Source organism: Oncorhynchus nerka, linkage group LG2 (genome assembly GCF_034236695.1).
Source record: "Oncorhynchus nerka isolate Pitt River linkage group LG2, Oner_Uvic_2.0, whole genome shotgun sequence".
Taxonomy (NCBI): domain Eukaryota; kingdom Metazoa; phylum Chordata; class Actinopteri; order Salmoniformes; family Salmonidae; genus Oncorhynchus; species Oncorhynchus nerka.
In genome coordinates, this window is record NC_088397.1 from 85796150 (window position 1) to 85823366 (window position 27217).

General features: G+C 41.4%; 1 protein-coding gene across 3 annotated transcripts in view; it reads right to left on the minus strand.

Annotated features, from left to right (window-relative positions):
- The window catches only part of necab3 (N-terminal EF-hand calcium binding protein 3), a 57329-nt gene that overhangs the window by 18403 nt on the left and 11709 nt on the right, over positions 1–27217 (minus strand). For all 3 annotated transcript variants that reach the window (XM_029684696.2, XM_029684688.2, XM_029684679.2), the window contains exons 2-6: positions 25960–25984; positions 17196–17304; positions 12906–12931; positions 8896–8993; positions 600–736 (exon numbers count right to left, since the gene is read on the minus strand). In XM_029684696.2, coding sequence (XP_029540556.1) covers positions 600–736; positions 8896–8993; positions 12906–12931; positions 17196–17304; positions 25960–25984 — 395 coding nt within the window. The remainder of the gene's footprint in view (positions 1–599; positions 737–8895; positions 8994–12905; positions 12932–17195; positions 17305–25959; positions 25985–27217) is intronic.

Consider the following 27217-nt stretch of genomic DNA (forward strand, 5'->3'; position numbering starts at 1 on the left):
GTGGTGCCATAGTATTTAGTAATGAGGTGGTGCCATAGTATTTAGTAATGAGGTGGTGCCATAGTATTTAGTAATGAGTTGGTGCCATAGTATTTAGTAGTGAGGTGGTGCCATAGTATTTAGTAATGAGGTGGTGCCATAGTATTTAGTAATGAGGTGGTGCCATAGTATTTAGTAATGAGGTGGTGCCATAGTATTTAGTAATGAGTTGGTGCCATAGTATTTAGTAGTGAGGTGGTGCCATAGTATTTAGTAATGAGGTGGCGCCATAGTATTTAATAATGAGGTGGTGCCATAGTATTTAGTAATGAGGTGGTGCCATAGTATTTAGTAATGAGGTGGTGCCATAGTATTTAGTAATGTGGTGGTGTGCTTTCACCATGTGCTGCCCCTCGCTAACAATACCGCTACAGAATTATTTAGTAGTGAGTTTGTGGCTGGAATGGTGTTGAGAGGTGAGGTAATTCCATATTTTTTTAAGTAGTGAGGTGCAGCTGGTGTGGTGTTGATTCCGGAGGTGCTGTTGTGTATTTGAGACTGGATATTCAGTAGTATGGTGCTGCCATAGTCTTTAGGTGTGTTGAGCACTAGTGACTCACGGTGCAGGGCTGCTTTGCTCCTCCACAGCCTCCATGGCACACTGCAGGGACATTTGAAGAGAGAGCAGCTGGCTGGAGGTCTCCCTCAGCATGAAGCGGGTCACAAACTGTCCCAGCACAGAGGAGCCCTGATACTCCTAACGAGGGAGAGGAGATGGGGATAGAGGAGAGTAGGAGGGGTGGGAGAGAGGGGGTAGAAGAGTGGGCAGAGGATAGGTAGGGAAAGGTGGGGGAGATGGGAACAGGGGTGGGGAGACACAGGAGGTGAGTAAGAGAGAAAGGAAGTGAGAGGGAACAGGTTGGCAACCTTTATTCAGAAAACCCTAATTAATTCTAAAAGCTGTTATGCTCACGACAGCTACAGCATCAAGAGATAAGGGTGAAAGCTCATAACAGATGTTTTACTCCAATTCAATCGCTATGTTTCACAGCATGCATGATTCTTAGCCATTTCAAATATTGAACGGTTTTCTTTTTTTTTTAAAACATCTATTCCATCTTTAACTAGTGGGAGACTCGTCGTAACAAGACTGTAATTTAAGCCGACCTAGAGGAATGGTGCAGGATGGTTAATGGAGTAATTGTAGTGGAGCACCCCACTAGAATGTACAATGACAACCTGTGTAGCGTCCCAAAAGACACGCTATTCCCTACATAGTGCACTACTTTTGACCAGAGCCCTATGAGCCTTGGTCAAAAGTAGTGCCCTATATGGTGAATAGGGTGCAATTTAGGAGGCTACCCTTGCTACTGTTGATTAATACCATGGGGGAATTCTAGTCTAGGGCCTTGGTGATGACATTTATGACAGACTACAGCTGCTAACAATCGCTAGTGAAAACCTCTATGGATTTCCTTCTGACAGTGAATAAGAAAGTGCATGAATGAATGGGGCTTTAATTGTGTCAGGGTGCATAATTATGCAGTAAAAGTCCTCTTTTTCTAACAGGGATAGCTGGATTTTCTCCTTCCTTCACTGTTGTGCTTCACTGATTCCTGGGCTGGCTAATATACGTCTCCGTCACAGATAAGAAAATAAATTAAAAAAGGTATCTCCTTGAGGTAGATTCGAAAATACTTTCTTTTAATGTCTGATTATTAAAGTCTAATCTTATTATTGTACAGTTGGCTAATCATTGAAATCTGATCTCACTCATAAAATTGTTTGTAGCCTAAATACAACAGTTACTTACAAATGTAAAAAAATACATTGACAAATGACAATAATTTACAACAGCTTACAAATGGTGAACAAATTAATGAATTGTGGTTTGTAAGAAATGTATAGTCACACTGTAACGTCTCTCGTCGGAAGGCATGGACAAAACGCAGCGTGGTAAGTGTTCATGATTCTTTATTACTCAAAAACACTCAAACAAAGTGAAAAAAAAAAACAGTTCTGTCAGGTGCAGACACTAAACAGAAAATAACTACCCACAAAACACAGGTGGGAAAAAAGCTACCTAAGTATGATTCCCAATCAGAGACAATGATAGACAGTTGCCTCTGATTGGGAACCACACTCAGCCAAAAACAAAGAAATAGGAAACATAGGAAACATAGAATGCCCACCCTAATCACACCCTGACCTAGAAATAAAATGTCTCTCTAAGGTCAGGGCATGACACACACCTTGAAATAAAGTGTTACAATAGATTCAACCAAATGACTATGACTCAAAGGCTCGTCCAACATGTTGATTTTTGTCATAGTCTTCACATTTTTCTTTTTGGATAATATCAACCATAAAGATAATAAATAGGCAACTGAAAGAAAAGGCACCTTGTAGCGCATTGGAGTTTTTAATATGTCCTTGACGAACCAAGGTAGGTCTACTTTGTTTCTCACCTATTCCTATCTGTATGAAACGTGTATGCAATAATTAACTATATAAATCCAAAAACATATAGCTGGCATATGAAGGCATCACTGAAATGTAAGGACACATACAGTGCCTTCAGAAAGTATTCACACCCCTTTATTTTTTGCACATTTTGTTGTGTTACAGCCTGAATTTACAATTGGTCTACACACAATACCCCATAATGTCAAAGTTGAATTATGTTTTTTAAATATTTTTACATATTAGTTCAAAGTTAAAAACTGAAATGTCGAGTCAATAAGTATTCAACCCCTTTGTAATGGCAAGCCTAAACATGTTCAGGAGTAATGTGCTTAACAGGTCACATAATAAGTTGCATGGACTCATGGTTTTTGAATGACTACCTCATCTCTGTACCCCACACATCCAATTATCTGTAAGGTCCCTCAGTCCAGCAGTGATCCCTGTAGCCGGTCTCATCATCGTCGGTTATCAGGCCTACCACCGTCGTGCAAACTTAATGATGTTGTTTGAGTCGTGCACGGCCACGTAGTCTTGGGTGAACAGGGAGTACACGAAGGGACTAAGCACGCACCCCTGAGGGGCCCCCGTGTTGAGGGTCAGTGTGGCGTATGTGTTGTTGCCTACCCTCAAGCATTGTGGTGGTTTCATGTTATGGGTATGCTTGTCATCATTAAGGATCGGCGTCGCGTCAACGAGACAGTTGTAATTAATGCAGCGTGTTATGTCAAGATCGCAGATTTTAGAGAAACAACAAATGTCGGTACATATAAGTGTCTTATATCGGCTGAAAGCTTCAATTCCTGTTAATTTAAATAGCTATTACTACGAAAAAATGCTATGCTATTGTTTGAGGAGAGCTCCTAACAAAACACTTTTCACCGCGATAGGTTTGATAAATTCACCACTGAAGGTGAAATGTGTACTTACATTCTGAAATCTTGCTCTGATTTATCATCCAAAGGGTTCCAGAGATACCGTGAAGTGTTGTTTTGTTAGAAAAAAAAAACATTTTTCATATCCTAAAAAGGTCCATATAGCTTGCAGAATTGATTTTGTATTTCCACTCGTTCAATTTGCAAAGAAAGGAATCTGTGAAAATCTCACCCTAAATGTTGTATCAACAAGTGAAATCACGTTCGTATGTATTCCTCAGAGATCTTAGAACATAACAAGACTTCGCTATATCATTAGGGGTGTAGTATATCCTAAAGGACACCATATTTGGTCAAAGAGCGAAGCCTTCATGGCACGTCGACGACGCCGACGGCCATCACTTGAACGGCTGTATCTTTGTCAAATAAGCACCAACCGGGATCAAACAAAGCTAGCTAGATAACCAATGAGCTTGGCTTTACGGAAGTATCCGGAAACCATATATATATCGTAAAATGTAGCTACTAACCTTGTACGACAGCATGCCTTTTCATTTTGGCCAAAAATTACAAGGATATTCAGAGTTATGAAAACTAGTTGTTTTGCAAATGTTGATCTTATAATATGGCTACTAATACTTGGAAAGCTAAATCAAAGTCACTGCGATAGTGCAAAATGCTAAAGCACTCAGGAAAAACTAGGAGAGTGAAGGGCATTTACCAGCAGCAGGTTCGGCAGAAGCTAGAAGGAAGGCGAACGCCTGAGCTGGACAGAAGGGGGAGCCAAAGTGAAGGCTGGTGTGATTCACTGGGAGATTAATTCACCTTTCAGCAGGAAATAACACAAGGCCACATCTACACTGGAGTTGCGTACCAAGAAGACAGAATGTTCCGGAGTAGCAGGGTTACAGTTTTGAAAATGGTTGCCTAGCAATTATCAACAACCAATTTGACAGAGCTTTAATAATTTAGGAAAGAATAATGAGCAAATGTTGCACAATCCAGCTGTGGCAAGCTCTTAGAAACTTACTATTAAAGACTCACAGCTGTAATTGCTGCCAAAGGTGATTCTAACATGTATTGGGGGTTGAATGCTTACAGTATCTAATCAAGATACTGTATTTTAGTGTTTTATTTTTATATACAGTACCATTCAAAAGTTTGGGGTCACTTAGAAATGTCCTTGTTTTTCAAAGAAAAGCACATTTGAGAAACAAACGTCTCACAAGTCCTCAACTGGCAGCATCATTAAATAATACCCGCAAAACACCCGTCTCAACGTCAACAGTGAAGAGGCATCTCCGGGATGCTTGCCTTCTAGGCAGAGTTCTTCTGTCCAGTGGCTGTGGTCTTTTGCCCATCTTTAATATTACATTTTTATTGGCCAGTCTGAGATATGGCTTTTTCTTCCCGGAGTCGCCTCTTCACTGTTGACATTGAGACTGTTGTTTTGCGGGTACTTTTTAATTAAGCTGCCAGTTGAGGACTTGTGAGGCGTCTGTTTCTCAAACTAGACACTCTAATGTACATGTCCTCTTGCTCAGTTGTGCACTGGGGCCTCCCACTCCTCTTTCTATTCTGGTTAGAGACAGTTTGCGCTGTTCGGTGAATGGAGTAGTACACAGAGTTGTACGAGATCTTCAGTTTCTTGGCAATTTCTCACATGGAATAGCCTTCATTTCTCAGAACAAGAATAGTCGAACCCACAAATGCTGATGCTCCAGATACTCAACTAGTCTGAAGAAGGCCAGTTGTATTGCTACTTTAATCAGTACAACAGTTTTCAGCTGTGCTAACATAATTGCAAAATGGTTTTCTGATGATCAATAAGCCTTTTAAAATTATAAACTTGGATTAGCTAACACAACGTGCCATTGGAACACAGGAGTGATGGTTGCTGATAATGGGCCTCCCCTGTACGCCTATGTAGATATTCCATAAAAAAATCTTCAGTTTCCAGGTACAAAAGTAATTTACAACATTAACAATGTCTACACTGTATTTCTGATCAATTTGATGTTATTTTAATGGACAAAAAAATGTGATTTTCTTTCAGTAACAAGGGCATTTCTAAGTGACCCCAAACTTTTGAATGGTAGTGTATATTTTAACAAACGTTAGAATTTTTCTTCCAGTTCGACATTTTGTGTAGATCGTTAAGAAAAAAATGACAAACCCATTTTAATCCCACTTTGTAACATAACAAAATGTGGAAAAATTCAAGGGCTGTGAATACTTTCTGAAGGCACTGTATAACCTCTGGTGTATCATGAAGGAAACCTGACCGAAACACTGACAATGTGCAGTGGTAAAATCGTGTGTGGGGGAGATATACACTGAACAAAAATATAAATGCAGCATGTGAAGTGTTGTTCCCATGTTTCATGAGCTGAAATAAAAGATCCCAGAACAGTTCCATATGCACAAAAAACTTATTTCTCTCAAATTTTGTGTACAAATTTGTTTACATCCCTGTTAGTTAGCATTTCTCCTTTGCCAAGAAAATCCATCTATCTGACAGGTGTGGCATATCAAGAAGCTAATTAAACAGCATGATGATTACACAGGTGCACCTTGTGCTGGGGGTCAATAAACAGCCACTCCAAAAAGTGCAGTTTTTTTCACATCACAATGCCACAGATGTCTCAAGTTGAGGGAGAATGCAATTGGCATGCTAACTGCAGGAATGTCTAGTAGAGCCGTTGCCAGAGAATTGAACGTTCATTTCTCTACCATAAGCCACCTCCAACATCGTTTTAGAGAATTTGGCAGTATGTCCAACCGTCCTCATAAACACAGACCACGTGTAACCATACCAGCCCAGGACCTCCACATCCACCTTATTCACCTGCGGGATTGTCTCAGACCAGCCACCTGGACAGCTGATGATACTGTGGGTTTGCAAAACTGTCAGAAACCGTCTCAGGGAAGCTCATCTACGTGCTCGACGTAATCACCAGGGTCTTGACCTGACTGCAGTTCGGCCTCGTAACCGACATCAGTGGGCAAATACTCACCTTAGAGGGCCACTGGCACGCTGGAGAAGTGTGCTCTTCATGGATGAATCCCAGTTTCAACTGTACCGGGCAGATGGCAGACAGCATGTATGGCATCATGAACAGAGTGACCCATGGTTACAGTAGGGTTATGGTATAGGCAGGCATAAGCTACGGACACAATTGCATTTTATCGATGGCAATTTGAATGCACAGAGATACCGTGACAAGATCCCGAGACCCATTGTCGTGCCATTCATCCGCCGCCATCACCTCATGTTTCAGCATCATAATGCACGGCCCCATGTCTCAAGGATCTGTACACAATTCCTGAAAGCTGAAAATGTACCAGTTCTTCCATGGCGCATGTTTGTGACAATCTGGATCGACCTGTACGACACCTTGTTCCTGTTCCCGCAAATATCTAGCAACTCCGCATAACCATTGAAGAGGAGTGGGACAACATTCCACAGGCCACAATCAACAGCCTGATCAACTCTATGTGAAGGAGATGTGTCGCGCTGCATGAGGCAAATGGTGGTCACACCAGGTACTGACTGATTTTCTGATCCACACCCCTACCTTTTTTTAAAGATACCTGTGACCAACAGATATATCTGTTTTCCCAGTCACGTGAAATCCATAGATTTGTGTCTAATGAATTTAGTTCAATTGACTGATTACCTTATATGAACTGTAACTTAGTAAAATCTTTGACATTTATGCATGTGGCGTTTATATTTTTATTCAGTGTATATACTGTACATTTGCTACAATGGGTGACTTAGGAATCCCATCAAGCACTTGGCCATACAATTCCTTTTACATCTTCCCTCTTTAGCCACAATGGGAAGGGCTGACTGTGCACTGCAAAACTCTACAGTTAGCTAGCCAGCTTCCCAATGTTCCTGTATGGGCTCTGGGAAGCTCGATAAAACGTCTCAGCTATAAAAAAGCATTATATAGACCATAATATGATGCTAATGAATGCAGATATGCTTGGCTGGACTATTCCTACACCAATATTGTTGCTTGACTCATCATTTTTATGAGGCACACTAGATTGCCTCCATCTGTGCTGGGGAGCCGTTTCGTCTCAAAGTCATGAATCAGCTGAATGGAGGGAAACTAGCCCCTGGTCCATGGACTGTGGAGTATTTACTGCTAATACAAAACATAGGTAGGGTATATTTTGTAGCCTATATCGTAAGGTACAGTATATAGCCAGGTGTGTGTCTTTCCAAATCATGTCCAATCAATTGAATTTACCACAGGTGGACTCCAATCAAATTGTAGGAACATCTCAAGCATGATCAATGGAAATAGGATGCGCCTGAGCTCAATTTCGAGTCTCATAGCAAAGGGTCTGAATACTTATATAAATAAGGTATTTCAGTTTTTGTTTAATAAATTTGCAAAACTGTATGAGGATTTTTTTTTATTAATACATTCTAGAATAAGGCTGTAACGTAACAAAATGTGTAAAAAGGGAAGGGGTCTGAATACTTTCCGAATGCACTGTATATTCTACATAAGGTATATTCTGTAGCCTATATCGTAAGGTATATTCTACATAAGGTACATTCAGCAGGCTTTATCTATACCCTATATAATATATTCTATAGCTCCCATTCAATGGACTGTGTAGCATTTACAGTTCATAATAGAAAACATACAGTGCCTAGTGAAAGTCTACACACCCTTTGCACAGTTTTCATATTTTGCTGCCTTCAAATTTAATTTATTTAATTTTTATTAAATTCATTTTTTTCACTTATTGATCTACACAAGCTACTGCACACTTCCAAAGTAAAAGCCAAATTATAGAACACAAAAATAAAAAAGATATCTTAATTGAGTATGTCTTCACACCCAAGAGTTAATACTTGGTGGTGGCACCTTTGGAAGCCATTACAGCTGTCAATAATTTTGAATAAGATTCTACCAAATTTGCACAAATCTTAGGGGAACTTATATCCATTGTTTTTGTCAAAATTGCTCAAGATTAGTACATTTGGTTGGGAATCATTGATGGACAGCAATATTCAAACCTTGTCACTGATTTTCACACAGATTTAAGTCGGGTCTGAGACTATTCAGGAACACTCAACACCTCTTGGAAAGCCATTCTGGTGTGTCTTTGGCATTACAATGTGTGTATTGTCCCTCTGAAAAATAAAAAACTATCCCATCGTCAGGTATTCAAAAGAATGAGGTAGGATTCTCTCTCACTTTTTTTATCTGGGCTATGCTCCTTTCATATTTATTTTGAACCTGACAAAGTCCCCAGTACCTGCCGGTGACAAGCATACCGATAACGTGATGCTGCCACCACAGTACTTGAAAAGATACGGGGTAGACTTTCACTAAGCACTGTAGGTATAGAGTATATTCTGTGGCCCACAGCCCACAGTGAACTCTTGCTTTCACCTATGCAATCCTGTTACATCAGTGATTACTTCAAGGTGCAGAGGAAAGAAGGGTATATTTTCTAAGTATTTTTGAATTCACTCATCTATTTGACAGTAACCCTTGAGCATGGATGGGTATGAGGTCTCAAAATAGTTCACACAAAGGCTTACCTCTTTAGTTTTGTCCATGGCCTTCAAGATGGCGACGTTTAGGGTTTCCAGAGCAGAGAGGACATTCATATACTCCCCCAAGTGTTGAGCAAAGTAATCTGAAATAAGCAAACATTTGTTTATTTAACATAGACCAGTTTCTTATACTGTACAGTAAGGTATAAACATAAAAATTCAGTTGGATATCTAATGTGCATGATATCGCAAGAGCTTTCCCTGATAATGACATCTTTGCTATTTGATCTGTCTCTGAAAAATGTATTGACTGATCAAAGAACCAAATAGAATGGTACATTCTGAAACACAAGAGTAGACATTGATTGGATAAACTGTTATAACCACTTATAAAGTCGGAAAGTAATTAAAGGTCGACTTTGGTCACGAAAAATGTGGTCATGGGCGCCACTGCCGACGTAGTCAGTTCATTAGCAAAGCTAGCCACTTTAGCTAGCCAGTATCGACGACGTTGTCCCAGCCGTGAGGGTTCACTGCTTCCCCAATCAAAAGCCCTGGATTAACACTGAGGTTGGAGCTAAATTAAAGGAATAGGACTACCACATACAGAGCCATCGTAGACAATCCTGGGGATATGGCCAAGGACAGGATTACAACATACAGAGCTTTCATAGACAACCCTGAGGCTATGGCCAAGGACAGGAATACCACATACAGAGCTTTCATAGACAACCCTGAGGCTATGGCCAAGGACAGGAATACCACATACAGAGCCATCATAGACAACCATGGGGATATGGCCAAGGACAGGATTACAACATACAGAGCTTTCATAGACAACCCTGAGGCTATGGCCAAGGACAGGAATACCACATACAGAGCCAAGGACAGACAACCCTGAGGCTATGGCCAAGGACAGGAATACCACATACAGAGCTTTCGTAGACAACCCTGAGGCTATGGCCAAGGACAGGAATACCACATACAGAGCTTTCGTAGACAACCCTGAGGCGATGGCCAAGGACAGGAATACCACATACAGAGCTTTCGTAGACAACCCTGAGGCTATGGCCAAGGACAGGAATACGCACAAGAAGTCCCGCTACAAAAGGACAATATAGGAATAAAGTGGTATCATATTACACAGTCTCCGACACCTGCCTCAAGTGGCAGGGGCTACAGTCCATTACGGATTACAAAAAGGAAGACCCAACTTTGATCTGCCCAACGATGCCGCTCTACCAGACAAAGTCAATGAATTTTATGCATTGACAACAACAGCATGCTGGGTGTGAGTGCCGTCACCGACCCAGATTATTTGGTCATCTCGCTCTTCGAGGCCGAGATGAAAAAGATCTTTAAATCAGGTCAACCCAAGCAAGGCCGCGGGGCCGTTCTCAGAGGATATGCAGAACAGCTGCAGAACAAACTCTCCTTGTCCCAGTCTGTAATCCCCTACATGTTTAAGATGACCATCATCATTCCTGTTCCCAAGAACTCTAAGGCTTCATGCCACAATGACTATTGCCCTGTAGTGCTCACATCTGTAATCATGAAGTGCTTTGAGAGGCTGGTTATGGCACACATTAACTCCATCATCCCAGACACCCTAGATCCACTCCAATTTGCATACCGTCCCAACAGATCCATAGATGATGCAATCTCAATTGCTCTCCACACTGCCCTCACTTACCTAGATAAGAGGAATACCTATGTGAGAGTGCTGTTCATGGACTACAGCTCAGCGTTCAACACCATTTTCCCTTCAAAGCTCATCACCAAGTATAGGACTCTAGGTCTGAACACCTCCCTCTGCAACTGGATCCTGGACTTCCTGACGGGCTGCCCCCAGGTGGTGAGGGTAGATAAAATCCCCTCCGAGACGCTGACCCTTAACACAGGGGCTCCACAGGGGTGTGTGCTTCAACCTCTCCCTCAACGTCAGCAAGACCAAAGAGCTGATTGTGTACTACAGGAAACAAAGGACCGAGCACGCCCCAATCCACATCGACGGGGCTGCAGTGGAGCAGGTAGACAGCTTCAAGTTCCTCGGTGTCCAAAACACTAAAGACTTAAAATGGTCTAAATACGCACACAGTCGTGAAGAAGACCTCTTCCCCCTCAGGAGGTTGAAAAAGTTTGGCATGGGCCCTCAAATCTTTAAAAGGTTCTACAGCTGTGGTAGGAAGGCCCGGAAAATCATTAGACAACCACTAAAGTCAGACTATTCCCTCTGCTTCCGCACGGCAAGCGGTACCGGTGCATCAAGTCTGGCACCAACAGGCTCTTGAACAGCTTCCATCCCCAAGCAATAACACTGATAAAGACCTAACAAAATAGCTACACGGACTACCTGAATCAATCTTGTATCCTCATTTTCATTTTTGTCTCTATACACACTCACAGGTCCCTACACACTCATACTCCATCATTTACTCACTCACACATAACATGCACATACATTTATACTGACTACAAACACCCACTCACATACAAGCTCAGCGCATGTGTTTATCTTATATCCTGATGCCTAGTCCCCTTATTCAATACATATCTACCTCCATCACTTCAGTATCCCTGCACATTGTTAATATAGTATTGGAACTGACCCTGTATATAGTATGCTTACTTAGTTATTGTGTTCTTAATACATCTTCACATTTCTCGTGTTTTTTTTCTAGTAATACATTGTTATTGATTATTGCATTGTTGGGATTTGAATTTGCAAGAAAGACATTTCACTCTACTTGTGCATATGGCATTAAAACATTGGGCTCCCAGGTGGTGCAGTGGGTCTAAAGCACTGCATCTCAGTGCTAGAGGCATCACTACAGACGCTGTATCACATCCGGTCTTTATTGGGAGTCCCATAGGGCGGCGCACAAATGGCCCAGTGTCGTCCGGGTTTGGCCGGAGGAGGCAATCATCAGTAAATAAGAATTTGTTCTCAACAGACTTGCCTAGTTAAATAAAAATATGTGTTGACGTCCTTTCACCTGATTTGATTTTGGACAGAAGCTGTAGAGATTGGTAAGAAATGGAACTTCTGTAGCCAAATATCTTATTCATATAATTCGTTTTTAAGCATTAAATGACCTGGTATTATGGTGCACTGATCAGTCATGCAGTTTATTTTTTGCATTTTTCCCCAAAGTCGACCTTTAAGCCAAAACGCTTAATGAAGTGTGTCAGTGTGCCAACTGTAGTCACACTTGACAATGGTAATGTCAACTGTAGTCATACTTGACAATGGTAATGTCAACTGTAGTCATACTTGGCCATGGTAATGCCAATTGTAGTCATACTTGACCATGGTAATGCCAACTGTACTCATACTTGACCATGGTAATGCCAATTGTAGTCATACTTGACCATAGTAATGCAACTGTAGTCATACGTGACCATGGTAATGTCAACTGTACTCATACTTGACCATGGTAATGCCAACTGTAGTCATACTTGACCATGGTATTGTCAAATGAATCAGGACATTTTAACTTTCACCAATCAAAGAGTGTCCTGGATTTCCTTCACCTATGAAGCAGACATTGACCGATGTCCATTGGACTAACTCCAAGATGACGCAGCGAAGGCACTTACAGTGATGAGAGATAGTTAACTTCCCCCTGACGTCAAGCTGCTGCACGACTGACGCTTTTGCCATTCAATAAATTATGCAGCAGATTTATTCTCGGAAGTGAGTGTTTACATGTCTTTGTACTATTCCTTGGCTTTCCATCTGCCACTCACCTCCATACGTTGGAGATCTAGATGTCTGTCAGGTTACAGTTTATACCCAGACTGATAATAACAGATGATGATCGGCGATGATGCGGATGTTGAAGATGGGAATGGTGATGTGATGACAATAACGAGGAAGATTATGCTAATGTTTGACAGCCTATCACAACAATAAGATACTGACATAGCATGGTTGAGCACAAAAGCTCCACAGGTAAGACCAATGCTTAACTGGAAGTACATTGGAGAGATTGCAGGGTTAATGTGAAGAAAGGATAGGCCACATTAACACAGACAGTAGGCCCAACACTCACCTGAAAGCTTGTCAGTGTCTAGGTTGCTACAATGTAGCAGAAAAGAAAAAGAGGGGAAAGAAAGAGAGTTAATTGAATCATTTAAGTCATGGAAGCACGTCGGGTGCCATAAACCCCATGTACTGTAAAACTTTCAGCAATTAATAAGCTCAATAAAAGTTAGATAAAATGTGCCAATTACAATGCTTTCTTCCTAATCATCTTGGAAAAACAGAATCCTTGTTCAGTACGATTAATTCACCTCACACTTTTTCACTCATAGTGTCTGATTGAAGCCTACAGGCTTTGATTAAAGAAATGTGAACTATATCTATTAGTACTATATCTCTTGACACAATGATGAAAATAATCATGGCCTCTAATCCTTCAAGCTGCATACTGGACCCTATTCCAACTAAACTACTGAAAGAGCTAATTCCTGTGCTTGGCCCTCCTATGATGAACATAATAAACGTCTCTCTATCCACTGGATGTGTACCAAACTCACTAAAAGTGGCAGTAATAAAGCCTCTCTTGAAAAAGCCAAACCTTGACCCAGAAAATATAAAAAACTATCGGCCTATATCGAGTCTTCCATTCCTCTCAAAAATTTTAGAAAAGGCTGTTAGCAGCAACTCACTGCCTTCCTGAAGAAAAACAATGTATACGAAACGCTTCAGTCTGGTTTTAGACCCCATCATAGCACTGAGACTGCACTTGTGAAGGTGGGAGATGACCTTTTAATGGCATCAGATCGAGGCTCTACATCTGTCCTCGTGCTCCTAGACCTTAGTGCTCCTAGACCTTAGTGCTCCTAGACCTTAGTGCTCCTAGACCTTAGTGCTCCTAGACCTTAGTGCTCCTAGACCTTAGTGCTGCTTTTGACACAATCGATCAGCACATTCTTTTGGAGAGATTGGAAACCCAAATTGGTCTACACGGCCTGGTTTAGATCTTATCTGTTGGAAAGATATCAGTTTGTCTCTGTGAATGGTTTGTCCTCTGACAAATCAACTGTAATTTTCGGTGTTCCTCAAGATTCCATTTTAGGACCACTATTGTTTTCACTATATATTTTACCTCTTGGGGATGTCATTCGAAAACAATGTTAACTTTCACTGCTATGCGGATGACACACAGCTGTACATTTCAATGAAACATGGTGAAGCCCCAAAATTGCCCTCGCTAGAAGTCTGTATTTCAGACATAAGGAAGTGGATGGCTGCAAACTTTCTACTTTTAAACTCGGACAAAACAAAGATGCTTGTTCTAGGTCCCAAGAAACAAAGAGATCTTCTGTTGAATCTGATAATTAATCTTAATTGTTGTACAGTCGTCTCAAATAAAACTGTGAAGGACCTCGGCGTTACTCTGGACCCTGATCTCTCTTTTGACGAACATATCAAGACTGTTTCAAGGACAGCTTTTTTCCATCTACGTAACATTGCAAAAATCAGAAACTTTCTGTCCAAAAATGATGCAGAAAAATTAATCCACGCTTTTGTTACTTCTAGGTTAGACTACTGCGATGCTCTACTTTCCGGCTACCCGGATAAGGCACTAAATAAGCTTCAGTTAGTACTAAATACGGCTGCTAGAATCCTGACTAGAACCAAAAAAATTGATCATATTACTCCAGTGCTAGCCTCCCTACACTGGCTTCCTGTTAAGGGCTGATTTCAAGGTTTTACTGCTAACCTACAAAGCATTACATGGGCTTGCTCCTACCTATCTCTCTGATTTGGTCCTGCCGTACATACCTACACGTACGCTACGGTCACAAGACGCAGGCCTCCTAATTGTCCCTAGAATTTCTAAGCAAACAGCTGGAGGCAGGGCTTTCTCCTATTTTTATGGAATGGTCTGCCTACCCATGTGAGAGACGCAGACTCTTCAGTAGGTCCTATGATTGAGTGTAGTCTGGCCCAGGAGTGTGAAGGTGAACGGAAAGGCTCTGGAGTAACGAACCGCCCTTGCTGTCTCTGCCTGGCCGGTTCCTCTCTTTCCACTGGGATTCTCTGCCTCTAACCCTATTACAGGGGCTGAGTTACTGGCTTACTGGTGCTCTTTCATGCCGTCCCTAGGAAGGGTGCGTCACTTGAGTGGGTTGAGTCACTGATGTGATCTTCCTGTCTGGGTTGGCGCTCCCCCCTTGGGTTGTGCCGTGGCGGAGATCTTTGTGGGCTATACTCAGCCTTGTCTCAGGATGGTAAGTTGGTGGTTGAAGATACCCCTCTAGTGGTGTGGGGGCTGTGTTTTGGCAAAGTGGGTGTGGTTATATCCTTCCTGTTTGGCCCTGTCCGGGGGTATCATCAGATGGGGCCACAGTGTCTCCTGACCCCTCCTGTCTCAGCCTCCAGTATTTATGCTGCAGTAGTTTATGTGTCGGGGGGGCTAGGGTCAGTTTGTTATATCTGGAGTACTTCTCCTGTCTTATCCGGTGTCCTGTGTGAATTTAAGGATGCTCTCTCTAATTCTCTCTCTCTCTCGGAGGACCTGAACCACCTAGCATGAGGACTCCTTGCTGTCCCCAGTCCACCTGGCCGTGCTGCTGCTCCAGTTTCAACTGTTCTGCCTGCGGCTATGGAATCCTGACCTGTTCACCGGACGTGCTACCATGTCCCAGACCTGCTGTTTTCAACTCTCTAGAGACAGCAGGAGTGGTAGAGATACTCTTAATGATCGGCTATGAAAAGCCAACTGACATTTACTCCTGAGGTGCTGACTTGCTGCACCCTCGACAACTAATGTGATTATTATTATTTGACCATGCTGGTAATTTATGAACATTTGAACATCTTGGCCATGTTCTGTTATAATCGCCACCCGGCACAGTCAGAAGAGGACTGGCCACCCCTCATAGCCTGGTTCCTCTAGGTTTCTTCCTTGGTTTTGGCCTTTCTAGGGAGTTTTTCCTAGCCACCGTGCTTCTACACCTGCATTGCTTGCTGTTTGGGGTTTTAGGCTTGGTTTCTGTACAGCACTTTGAGATATCAGCTGATGTACGAAGGGCTATATAAATACATTTGATTTGAACCCCTCTCTGGAAATGCAATTTCCATGTTAATTGGAGCCAACATTGTTGAACAATATTTGAACTTTTCAAGTCAGAATTCTCTAGGCTGAAATGAATTGCTGGGCAGAAAAGTTCGCCTAAAAGACAACCACTTAACATGCTGTCATTAATATTAGCCTAATATATGCACCTATAAAAGCATCTTCCCTGCTGGCATTTGCTAGCCTTTTATTGGCTCGTCTTGGACTGCCAAATTAAGAGCAAAAGTAAACCTGGTTAATGACTTGTGTAATTGGAATGTGCAACCTGCATTGCACCTATTACCTTCCACTGTAATTTATCATTGTTGATGCTAAAATCCGCCCTTTTGAAAGCTGCGATGCCCTTTGTCACTTCAAGGGAATTAGCTTGTAGCTGCAAATGTGTTTTCACTAGAAGAGTAACACTGATCTTCACTGTGGCAGGAAGATGTCCTTGGAATTCCAGCTGTGTGTTCATTAACATAAGCATTAACATAATCCCAAAATTGAACAGAATGTTCAGAAGTATTCATTACTTTGAGAGAAGTCTGGGAGAATCCTGGCCTGCGGCGTTTGCGAGGAGTGCTCTGTGTGTGTTTCCCTATTTGTTCAGCTAAGCTGCAGGGACATTGAAGGACAAGCTATTCTCCATAACAAGGGCTTGCTTGGACTTTAAATGTTATAATGTGAAATTGTTCACGTTGGGGGAGCAAGTCGTAAAGTGCTCAATGAATCTACATTTCCATTCTGCCAAAGGCAATCAAGTCAACAGGCTTAAACAATGGAACGTTAAACTTTTGCCACTTCAGGAGAGAAAGGCTTTTAAAGGGGAAGTTCAGGATTTATAACTTGATATTAGGTGGTTCCTCACCCTAAAAGTATTCTGTAGGCCAGGAGAAACTGTAATGCATGGTTCAGTTTTCTTTAAAAAAACTGTCTCTGTTGTTGTTGCTATATTACACTGATGCTCAGTCTTTTATATGTTGTCTTTACCAAGTGAGGGATTTCTTTTATCGTCTGAAGTATAACACAGCATGAAAAAATCTGATGTGGTCTATGCATGGTAAATTACACAAAATCGGACTGATTCTGATTATCCACCATCTACTCTGTTGTTGCTTAGTTCTGCAAAACACTTGGTCGAGCATACAAGGAGTCTGCATGTTCAGGAATTGTAAATGTGCCTGTGCTATGTGTTCCTTTAATCTAATCAATGTTACAAACCATGTTACAAACCATGTTACAAACCATGCATGTTGCAGAGAGGGAACATACTTATTCTGCCTTCCGTCTATGGAGTAGAAGAGTTCCTGCAACTCCTCAGTGGTGAGAATCCCGTCGGCAAAATAAGCATTGAACTCATCAAACGACAGTTTTCCGTCATCTGAAAAGACAACACAAGACCACAGTTTACTGTGCATCCTTGACTGAGACACATGGCCAAAAGGAAATCAAACCAGAGTTTAAATAGTATTTGCGGTCTTTCAAATACTTGACTGTTTAAATGGACCTGCCTTGAGAGCCAGATGGTTTGGGTTCCCATTGGTTGCATACATGCAAGCTCAATCAAGAGCAGCTTAAAGTATTTGATATAAAACAAATACTATTTGAACCCAGGTCTGGAAGAAATAGAACTGGCCTACATCATAGCTTCAAATGCTTTGTACCAAATGGCACCCAGTCATATGGGCACTGGTCAAAAGTAGTGCACTATAGAGAGAATAGGGTGCCATTTGGGACGCATTCGATGACTTTGCTGAATACAACCACAAGTGGCAGTTGTTGATGTTTGTTACATTTTGTACTAAGCACTAGCATAAGGCACAGGAAGAGCTCAGTGCCCTTAGTTGCCTTAGTGCCCTTAGTTGTCTGATTTGTGACAAACATATTCCTGGTGTCAATCTGTCGCTTGGCAGGAGAACTAGACACACAAACGTTGGAGCCAGCAGCCGGTTAGCCAGACCTGGCGTGCTGAAGGACAGAAGGAAGTCATCAGCAGATTTATAACACTTTGGCTATGTCCCAAAATGGCATCCGGTTCCCTATATAGTGCACTACTTTTGACCAGGGCCTATGAAGCTCTGGTTAAAAGTAGTGCACTATATAGGGAATAGGGTGCCATTTGTGACTCAAAATCTGAAAGGGCAAACCATACACAAACCATAGAAGTCAGAATCATTCTGTCTATGATCCAAACAATCAAAAAGAACTGTCAGAGCTGCTTTCCAGCAATCTGGCCAAATTGCACACGACAAGGTAACAATGAATATAATTCAATATGCCAGAAGTTCCAGACAGTTGATTCGCCTCATTTCAAGGGCAAATTTGAGGACCATCTGTTTGGCTAGGATCCGTCTCAGACCTCATCATGGCTGTTCTGAATTTGTAATGCGCTGGCTGGGAGCAAGGCCTTTACCGCGACCTCCTTTCACCTGAAATAGCTAACGACGACCCAACCAAACGACGACCCAACCAAACCAAACGGCTAATACACTTATACAAGCTACATCAAACAGATCCAAAGACATTGCTTACAACTTCGTTGTGGTAATAGGAAGAGGGACATTTTTACATAATGAAAAGGTTCTTTGTTCAAAGCGGTCCTATCTGATGCAGTCAGTGGCTTTGTGCAGATCAGCAGTAAGAAGAACAGGCTAAAGGTTATAATACGAAGTAGATATGCAGGAAATATGGTACAACATTGTGATGCTTGATCTAGAAAACAATGGGAGGCTGTCTGTCTGCACTTTTTTTTATAGTTATTTTTTTCAAAAACAGGATCAAATAGTAGGAAACACACTTAATCTAGTACATGTTGTTCCAGTAAGTGTTGTTCTAGGAGATGTTGTTCCAGTACATGTTGTTCCAGTACATGTTGTTCCAGTAGATGTTGTTCCAGTTCCAGTACATGATGTTCTAGTAGATGTTGTTCTAGGAGATGTTGTTCCAGTAGATGTTGTTCTAGTAAATGTTGTTGCAGTACATGTTGTTCTAGGAGATTTTGTTCTAGGAGATGTTGTTCCAGGAGATGTTGTTCCAGTGTATGTTGTTCTAGTACATGTTCCAGTAGATGTTGTTCTAGTACATGTTTTAGTACATGATGTTCCAATTCCAGTACGTGTTGTTCCAGTACGTTGTTCCAGTAGATGTTGTTCCAGTACATGATGTTCTAGTACATGTTGTTCCAGTACATAATGGTCTAGGAGATGTTGTTCCAGTACATGTTGTTCTCAGAGATGTTGTTCTAGTAGATGTTGTTCCAGTTCCAGTACATGATGTTCTAGTACATGTTGTTCCAGTACATGTTGTTCCAGTAGATGTTGTTCCATTTCCAGTACATGATGTTCTAGTAGATGTTGTTCTAGGAGATGTTGTTCCAGTAGATGTTGTTCCATTTCCAGTACATGATGTTCTAGTAGATGTTGTTCTAGTAGATGTTGTTCTAGTAGATGTTTTTCCAGTACATGTTGTTCTAGGAGATGATGTTGCAGTACATGTTGTTGCAGTACCAGTACATGTTGTTCTTGTAGATGTTGTTCTAGTAGATGTTGTTCCATGAGATGTTGTTCCAGTGTATGTTGTTCTAGTACATGTTGTTCCAGTAGATGGTGTTCTAGTACATGTTGTTTTAGTACATGATGTTCCAATTCCAGTAAATGTTGTTCCAGTACATAATGTTCTAGGAGATGTTGTTCCAGTACATAATGGTCTAGGAGATGTTGTTCCAGTACATGATGTTCTAGGAGATGTTGTTCTAGTACATGTTGTTCAAGTACATGTTGATCAAGTAGATGTTGTTCTAGGAGATGTTGTTCCAGTACATGATGTTCTAGTAGATGTTGTTCCAGTACATGATGTTCTAGGAGATGTTGTTCCAGTACATGTTGTTCCTGTACGTGATGTTCTAGTAGATGTTGTTCCAGTACATGATGTTCTAGGAGATGTTGTTCCAGTACATGTTGTTCCAGTACATGTTGGTCCAGTACATGTTGTTCCAGTACATGTTGGTCCAGTACATGTTGGTCCAGTACATGTTGTTCAAGTAGATGTTGTTCCAGTGCATGATCTTCTAGTACATGTTGTTCCAGCACATGATGTTCTAGGGGATGTTGTTCCAGTACATGTTGTTCAAGTACATGTTGTTCCAGTACATGTTGTTCCAGTACATGTTGTTCCAGTACATGTTGTTCCAGTACATGTTGTTCCAGTACATGTTGTTCCAGTACACGATGTTCAAGTAGATGTTGTTCTAGGAGATGCTGTACTAGGAGATGCTGTACTAGGAGATGTTGTTCTAGTACCTGTTGTTCTAGGAGAGCTTGTTCTCGTACATGTTGTTGTAGATAATATACAGTGGGGCAAAAAAGTATTTAGTCAGCCACCAATTGTGCAAGTTCTCCCACTTAAAAAGATGAGAGGCCTGTAATTTTCATCATAGGTACACTTCAACTATTACAGACCAAATGAGAAAGAAAAATCCAGAAAATCACATTGTAGGATTTTTAATGAATTTATTTGCAAATTATGGTGGAAAATAAGTATTTGGTCACCTACAAACAAGCAAGATTTCTGGCTCTCACAGACCTGTAACTTCTTCTTTAAGAGGCTCCTCAGTCCTCCACTCGTTACCTGTATTAATGGCACCGGTTTGAACTTGTTATCAGTATAAAAGACACCTGTCCACAACCTCAAACAGTCACACTCCAAACTCCACTATGGCCAAGACCAAAGAGCTGTCAAAGGACACCAGAAACAAAATTGTAGACCTGCACCAGGCTGGGAAGACTGAATCTGCAATAGGTAAGCAGCTTGGTTTGAAGAAATCAACTGTGGGAGCAATTATTAGGAAATGGAAGACATACAAGACCACTGATAATCTCCCTCGATCTGGGGCTCCACGTAAGATCTCACCCCATGTGGTAAAAATGATCACAAGAACGGTGAGCAAAAATCACAGAACCACACCTAGTGACTAGTGAATGACCTGCAGAGAGCTGGGACCAAAGTAACAAAGCCTACCATCAGTAACACACTACGCCGCCAGGGACTCAAATCCGGCAGTGCCAGACGTGTTCCCCTGCTTAAGCCAGTACATGTCCAGGCCCGTCTGAAGTTTGCTAGAGAGCATTTGGATGATCCAGAAGAAGATTGGGAGAATGTCATATGGTCAGATGAAACCAAAATAGAACTTTTTGGTAAAAACTCAACTCGTCGTGTTTGGAGGACAAAGAATGCTGAGTTGCATCCAAAGAACACCACACCTACTGTGAAGCATGGGGGTGGAAACATCATGCTTTGGGGCTGTTTTTCTGCAAAGGGACCAGGACGACTGATCCGTGTAAAGGAAAGAATGAATGGGGCCATGTATCCTGAGATTTTGAGTGAAAACCTCCTTCCATCAGCAAGGGCATTGAAGATGAAACGTGGCTGGGTCTTTCAGCATGACAATGATCCCAAACACACCGCCCGGGCAACGAAGAAGTGGCTTCGTAAGAAGCATTTCAAGGTCCTGGAGTGGCCTAGCCAGTCTCCAGATCTCAACCCCATAGAAAATCTTTGGAGGGAGTTGAAAATCCATGTTGCCCAGCAACAGCCCCAAAACATCACTGCTCTAGAGGAGATCTGCATGGAGGAATGGGCCAAAATACCAGCAACAGTGTGTGAAAACCTTGTGAAGACTTACAGAAAACGTTTGACCTCTGTCATTGCCAACAAAGGGTATATAACAAGGTATTGAGATAAACTTTTGTTATTGACCAAATACCTTTTTTCCACCATAATTTGCAAATAAATTCATTAAAAAAATCCTAAAATGTGACTTTCTGGATTTTTTTTCTCATTTTGTCTGTCATAGTTGAAGTGTACCTATGATGAAAATTACAGGCCTCTCTCATCTTTTTAAGTGGGATAACTTCCTCAATTGGTGGCTGACTAAATACTTTTTTGCCCCACTGTACATGTGCCTTCATCATCTGACTCTGACCTTCTTTCATTTCGATGAGGGGATTGGAGACCTCCCAAGTTTCGCTGTCATGCCACCAGATTTGATGCCTTGCTCTTTGGCAGCCTAATGGTGACTACTGGGAGCTTGTTCACTTCTCTGACAGTTCTGAGTTAAAATGGCTTACTAAAATGTGTTGCTCCTCTAGGTCGTTCCAGGACATATTATTGCCATGCCTACGGCTTATTTCATCCATTATTACTGATGTGTCAGAACGAAGGAAAAGCGATTGAGTCGCCTGTTGTGGGATGAAAGTCCTCAATAGGAATGTACCTTACTTGACAGAAGAAGACAGCAATCCCTTGTGAATGGATCTGTAGATCATTGCCTTATCTTTCACTGTATTGTGCAGTTCATACTCTCTTACTCTGACTTGGCACCATTTCAACTTTCATTATATTTAATTATATCAGTGATGCAGGAACTAACACAAGGCCTTTGGAACATTGTGTAACACTCATTGTAAGATGATAATATTACACCTGTCATGGCTTGATTGTGCTTAAATTAACAGTGCCCTGCTTGTCAATTTATGAAACCTACAGTATACATGATGACCTGACCACGGTTAGGAAAACCTCCTGGCCCTAAATATGGTTAGGAAAAAAATCCTGGTCCTACATAAGCTATGATTTAACTGTCCTGTCATTTTAGCCTCAAGCTAAATCAGGGAGTGACTCAAGCTCAGTCTTAGTCAGAACGATGCCTATCAAGCCTGGCCACTCTCCTCCTCTCGCTACTTTCCAATGGCCATACATTCACCCTCCCTCCAATCTGCCCTGTCAGATTACATCAACAGATGCCCACAAAGCGTGCACAACAACAGTACCAGTAAGCCTCACTGAAAGTCTGTCAACTGTGGAAAGAGAGAGGAAAGAGACAAAGAAAGAGGGGGATAAGAGAGAGGGAGCGAAAGGGAGAGAAAATGTAGAATGGAGAGAGAGAGGAAGAAGGAAGGAAGGGGAGAGAGCGAGAGAGAGAAGGGGAGAGAGACAGATACAGAGATTGAGTTGAGGTTAGCATCTGGTGGACTGTTGAATCTGGCCAAAGTAATAAGATGTCATTTTGCAGAGCAGGAACATGTGGCATAGCAGAGAAGTAGCTTTCGAATAATATTGTCCTGACTCATTCCTCCCACCATTCAATTTACTCGTCAATTTACTCATATCTAATTATATTACATTATTGCTATGCTTGGAGGGAAAGTCTTCATAAGGACATCCAGATTGACATGTTGTTGTAATTTTATTGACGAAAAGACATCAATCGAATAGGCGGATGACAGCTATTAGTTGACACAGCTGATTGTGGTATGTAATAAAACCTATGGGAGACATACATTCAACGCTTCGGGTGTGACGTTTCCCCTACGTACTGATCTAGGAGCAGCTTCCCCACCCCAATCCTAAAATGTTAAAACAGCGACTAGGTGTAACCTCAGCATACTCCTACAGACAACAGTCTTCAAGGCCAAGCAGAGAGCGCCACTGTTGCAGAGTCCATAAGATATTCATCCTCTGACAGTGAGAAATAATGATACATTTCGACGACACTCACTTGAACAGAAATCTCCACCCTGCACAGCCAGAAGAGGACTTGCCACCCCTCGAGCCTGGTTCCTTTCTACGTTTCTTCCTAGGTTCCTGCCTTCTAGGGAGTATTTCCTAGCCACTGTGCTTCTGCATCTGCATTGCTTTCCCTTTTGGGTTTTATGCTGGGTTTCTGTATAGCACTTTGTGACAACTGCTGATGTAAAAAGGACGTTATAAAACAAATGTTATTAATTGATTGAATATTCGGCATTCTGAGTGAAATGTAAGTGTTACGAACAAATTATTTAAGCAGTGGGCTAAATGTGCACTCAAACATACTAACAAATGAAAATATATTTTATATTTGAGATTCTTCAAAGTAGCCACCCTTTGCCTCGATGACAGCTTGGCACTCTTGGCATTCTCTCAACCAGCTTCATGAGGTAGTCACCTGGAAAGCATTTAAATTAACAGGTGTACCTTGTTAAAAGTTAAATAGTGGAATTTCTTTCCTTTTTAATGCGTTTGAGTCAATCAGTTGTGTTGTGACAAGGTAGGGGTGGTATACAGAAGATAACCCTATTTGGTAAAAGACCAAGTCCATATTATGGCAAGAACAACTCAAATAAGCAAAGAGAAACAGCAGTCCATTATTACTTTAAGACATGAAGGCCACTCAATCTGGAAAATGTCAAGAACTTGTGCAGTTGCAAAAACCATCAAGCGCTATAATGAAATTGGCTCTCATGAGGACCACCACAGGAAAGGAAGACCTACCTCTGTTGCAGAGGATAAGTTCATTAGAGTTACCAGCTTCAGAAATTGCAGCCCAAATAAATGCTTCACATAGTTCAAGTAACAGACACCTCAACATCAACTGTTCAGAGAAGACTGCGTAAATCAGACCTTCATGGTCAAATTGCTGCAAAGAAACCAGTACAAAAGGGCACCAATATGAAGAAGAGATGTGCAAGGGCCAAGAAACACGAGCAATGGACATTAGACTGGTGGAAATCTGTCTTTTGGTCTGATGAGTCCAAATTTGAGATTTTTGGTTCGAACCGCAGTGTCTTTGAGAGACACAGAGTAGGTGAGCTGATGATCTCCGCATGTGTGGTTTCCACAGTGAAGCATAGAGGAGGAGGTGTGATGGTGTGGGGGTGTTTTGCTGGTGACACTGTCAGTGATTTATTTAGAATTCAAGGCAAACTTAACCAGCATGGCTACCACAGCATTCTGCAGTGATACACCATCCCATCTGGTTTGCACTTAGTCCCACTATCATTTGTTTTTCAACCTCCAGGCTGTGTAAGGGCTATTTGACCAATAAGGAGAGTGATGAGCGCTGCATCAGATGACCTGGCCTCCACAGTCACCCGACCTCAACCCAATTGGAGATGGTTTGGGATGATTTGGACCACAGAGTGAAGGAAATGTATCCAACAAGTGCTCAGCATATGTGGGAACTCCTTCAAGACAGTTGGAAAAGCTGGTTGAGAGAATGCCAAAAATGTGCAATGCTGTCATCAAGGTATAATATAAAATATATTTTGATTTGTTTAACACTTTTTTGGTTACTAGATGATTCCATGTGTTATTTCATAGTTGTGATGTCTTCACTAGTATTCTACAATGCAGAAAATAGTAAAAATAAAGAAAAACCCTTGAATGAGTATGTATGTCCAAACTTTTGACTGGTACTGTATGTACCAATCCCAGATTGCCCCTTTAACCAATATTCATTGCCCATATACTACAGTTAATACTGCAGCATCAATATATTCAATAGCATCCCAGACCAAACTATCAAGTTTCAAAACATATTGAAGAAGAAGGTTTGACGGGGGGAACTTGAACCTTCTTTTCCATATGGCTGAGAAGGAGGTTAGGAGATAGGATGTGAGGAATTGTGGAAAGACAAATTGAGATAGAGCCCAGAAGTTTTTTCCCTGATCATGTGACCTGGCCAGGAAACACTCCTGTGTTATGAATGGATTAGCTGTGATTGGACTAGCTTTGATTGGATTACCAGTAATTGTTCACCAATCAGTATATCATGGAGAGAAGTTGGCTCTACATATGAAATCCAAACCTTTATTCAAATGCCATCATGAGAATAGACTTCCATTCCAATTGATTGGTTTCTGTACCAACTCAACAGAATGTCTGATAGTAAGCTACTGTAGCCTACATTGTTTCCGAGACACATTTTCTGCAGTCAAAGCAATATTCCTCCTCCTTGCCAGGGTTTTAATTGGGCAAGGAAAGTGGGACGCACTGAAGTGTGAAGAGAGAAAAGCCTCACTTGAGGCTCACTTGTTTCCTTCATGCGAGTCATTTGGCTCTTTGATTGAACAAAACATAACAACAACTGCATATTCCCCCATAAATGGTATCCTGTGTGAGGACGATACTTTAGAAATGGAATAGGGTGAATGAGAAAACGACAAATTCACATGAGACAAAATGAATCATCGCTTGACAAGTAGAGTTGTTGTCTACTCACCATTCTTGTCAGCACGGCGGAAAATCTGAAATAAAAAGGGAAACATTTTAGGTACAGCTTTTAACAAAGCGTCACAATAGGCTTTCTCTAAAAGCTATTTCAAATCAGGGTAATTCATCAAAAAGACAGTTCCCAGGAGCTCTGGTCATCTTTTATGCCCATAGAGCATTTCATAGGCAAGCTATTCCAATCCTTTTTGAATGAGGTACCATAACAAGGAAACAAGCATACAGAGAAATGTGTACATCCACTTGTCTGGGCATTTAGTCATAGGATTACCTTGTGAACAAATCAAAACTAACTCAATCTATTACATTTGGCAAGCAATTGCTCATCCTCAAACTGATTTCTCCATCACTGGTGATAAGTGAAGACTAATGGCCTTAGACATCAGGGGCTGTGTCCACAAATCGCCTCAGAGTAGACAATTGATCATAAGTGCTAAGAGTAGAGACATTCTACTCCTATGGGTAGAAATAAAAGCTATGCATGAATCCATTTTAGGCATAATAGTCACACCTTGTCGACAGACACTTAGAGCTCCTCGTGAGCTGTCCTAACCAGTTAAGAGTTAACAGCAAGTGACTTGATACATTTTTAAAGTCAGTGGTTCCTGCGCCACTGTTGCAGGAGAACTTTCCTGAAATGCAGGACATTTAAAACGTGTAGTGTATTTGAGGTTTAAAAAGGCTTCTGAAGTTTGTAATTTCCACTCTGACATTTCCGACTTGTGTCAAATGTGTCAACCCCTACAAAAATGTCCATGAACTATAATCCACATAATAATTCACATTTCCAAACTGGCTCAAATTAAGATCCGACATCTGTACATGCAACAGTTTCTCTTGCGCTTTTGACAATGATTTCACATGAGGCCTGATTTCACATGATATGCCCAAATAGCCATGCTTATAACCACTGGGCTACTAAATAATCACGTATTTTTCTTTAAATTACTTAAATTAACCTATATCATGCTACTTCAAGTTATTGATTTGGAGTAAAATATGACGTTGTAAATTTTTTTTTTAAAAGAGCCTAAATTGGGTATGCCTATAAAAATGGGTCAATTGAAGGCATTTAGAGGTTCATGTTAACTTTAATTGTTTTCGATGAAAATGATAGACCTTTCAAACATTTAATGCAACATTATTGGCAAGTGACTTGATGCTTCCTGTGCCAAAGCGATTTAGAGTTCTTAAACGGGAGTGACGAGTGTGTTGATATAATGGTAATATTATCAAAATATATCCACTTT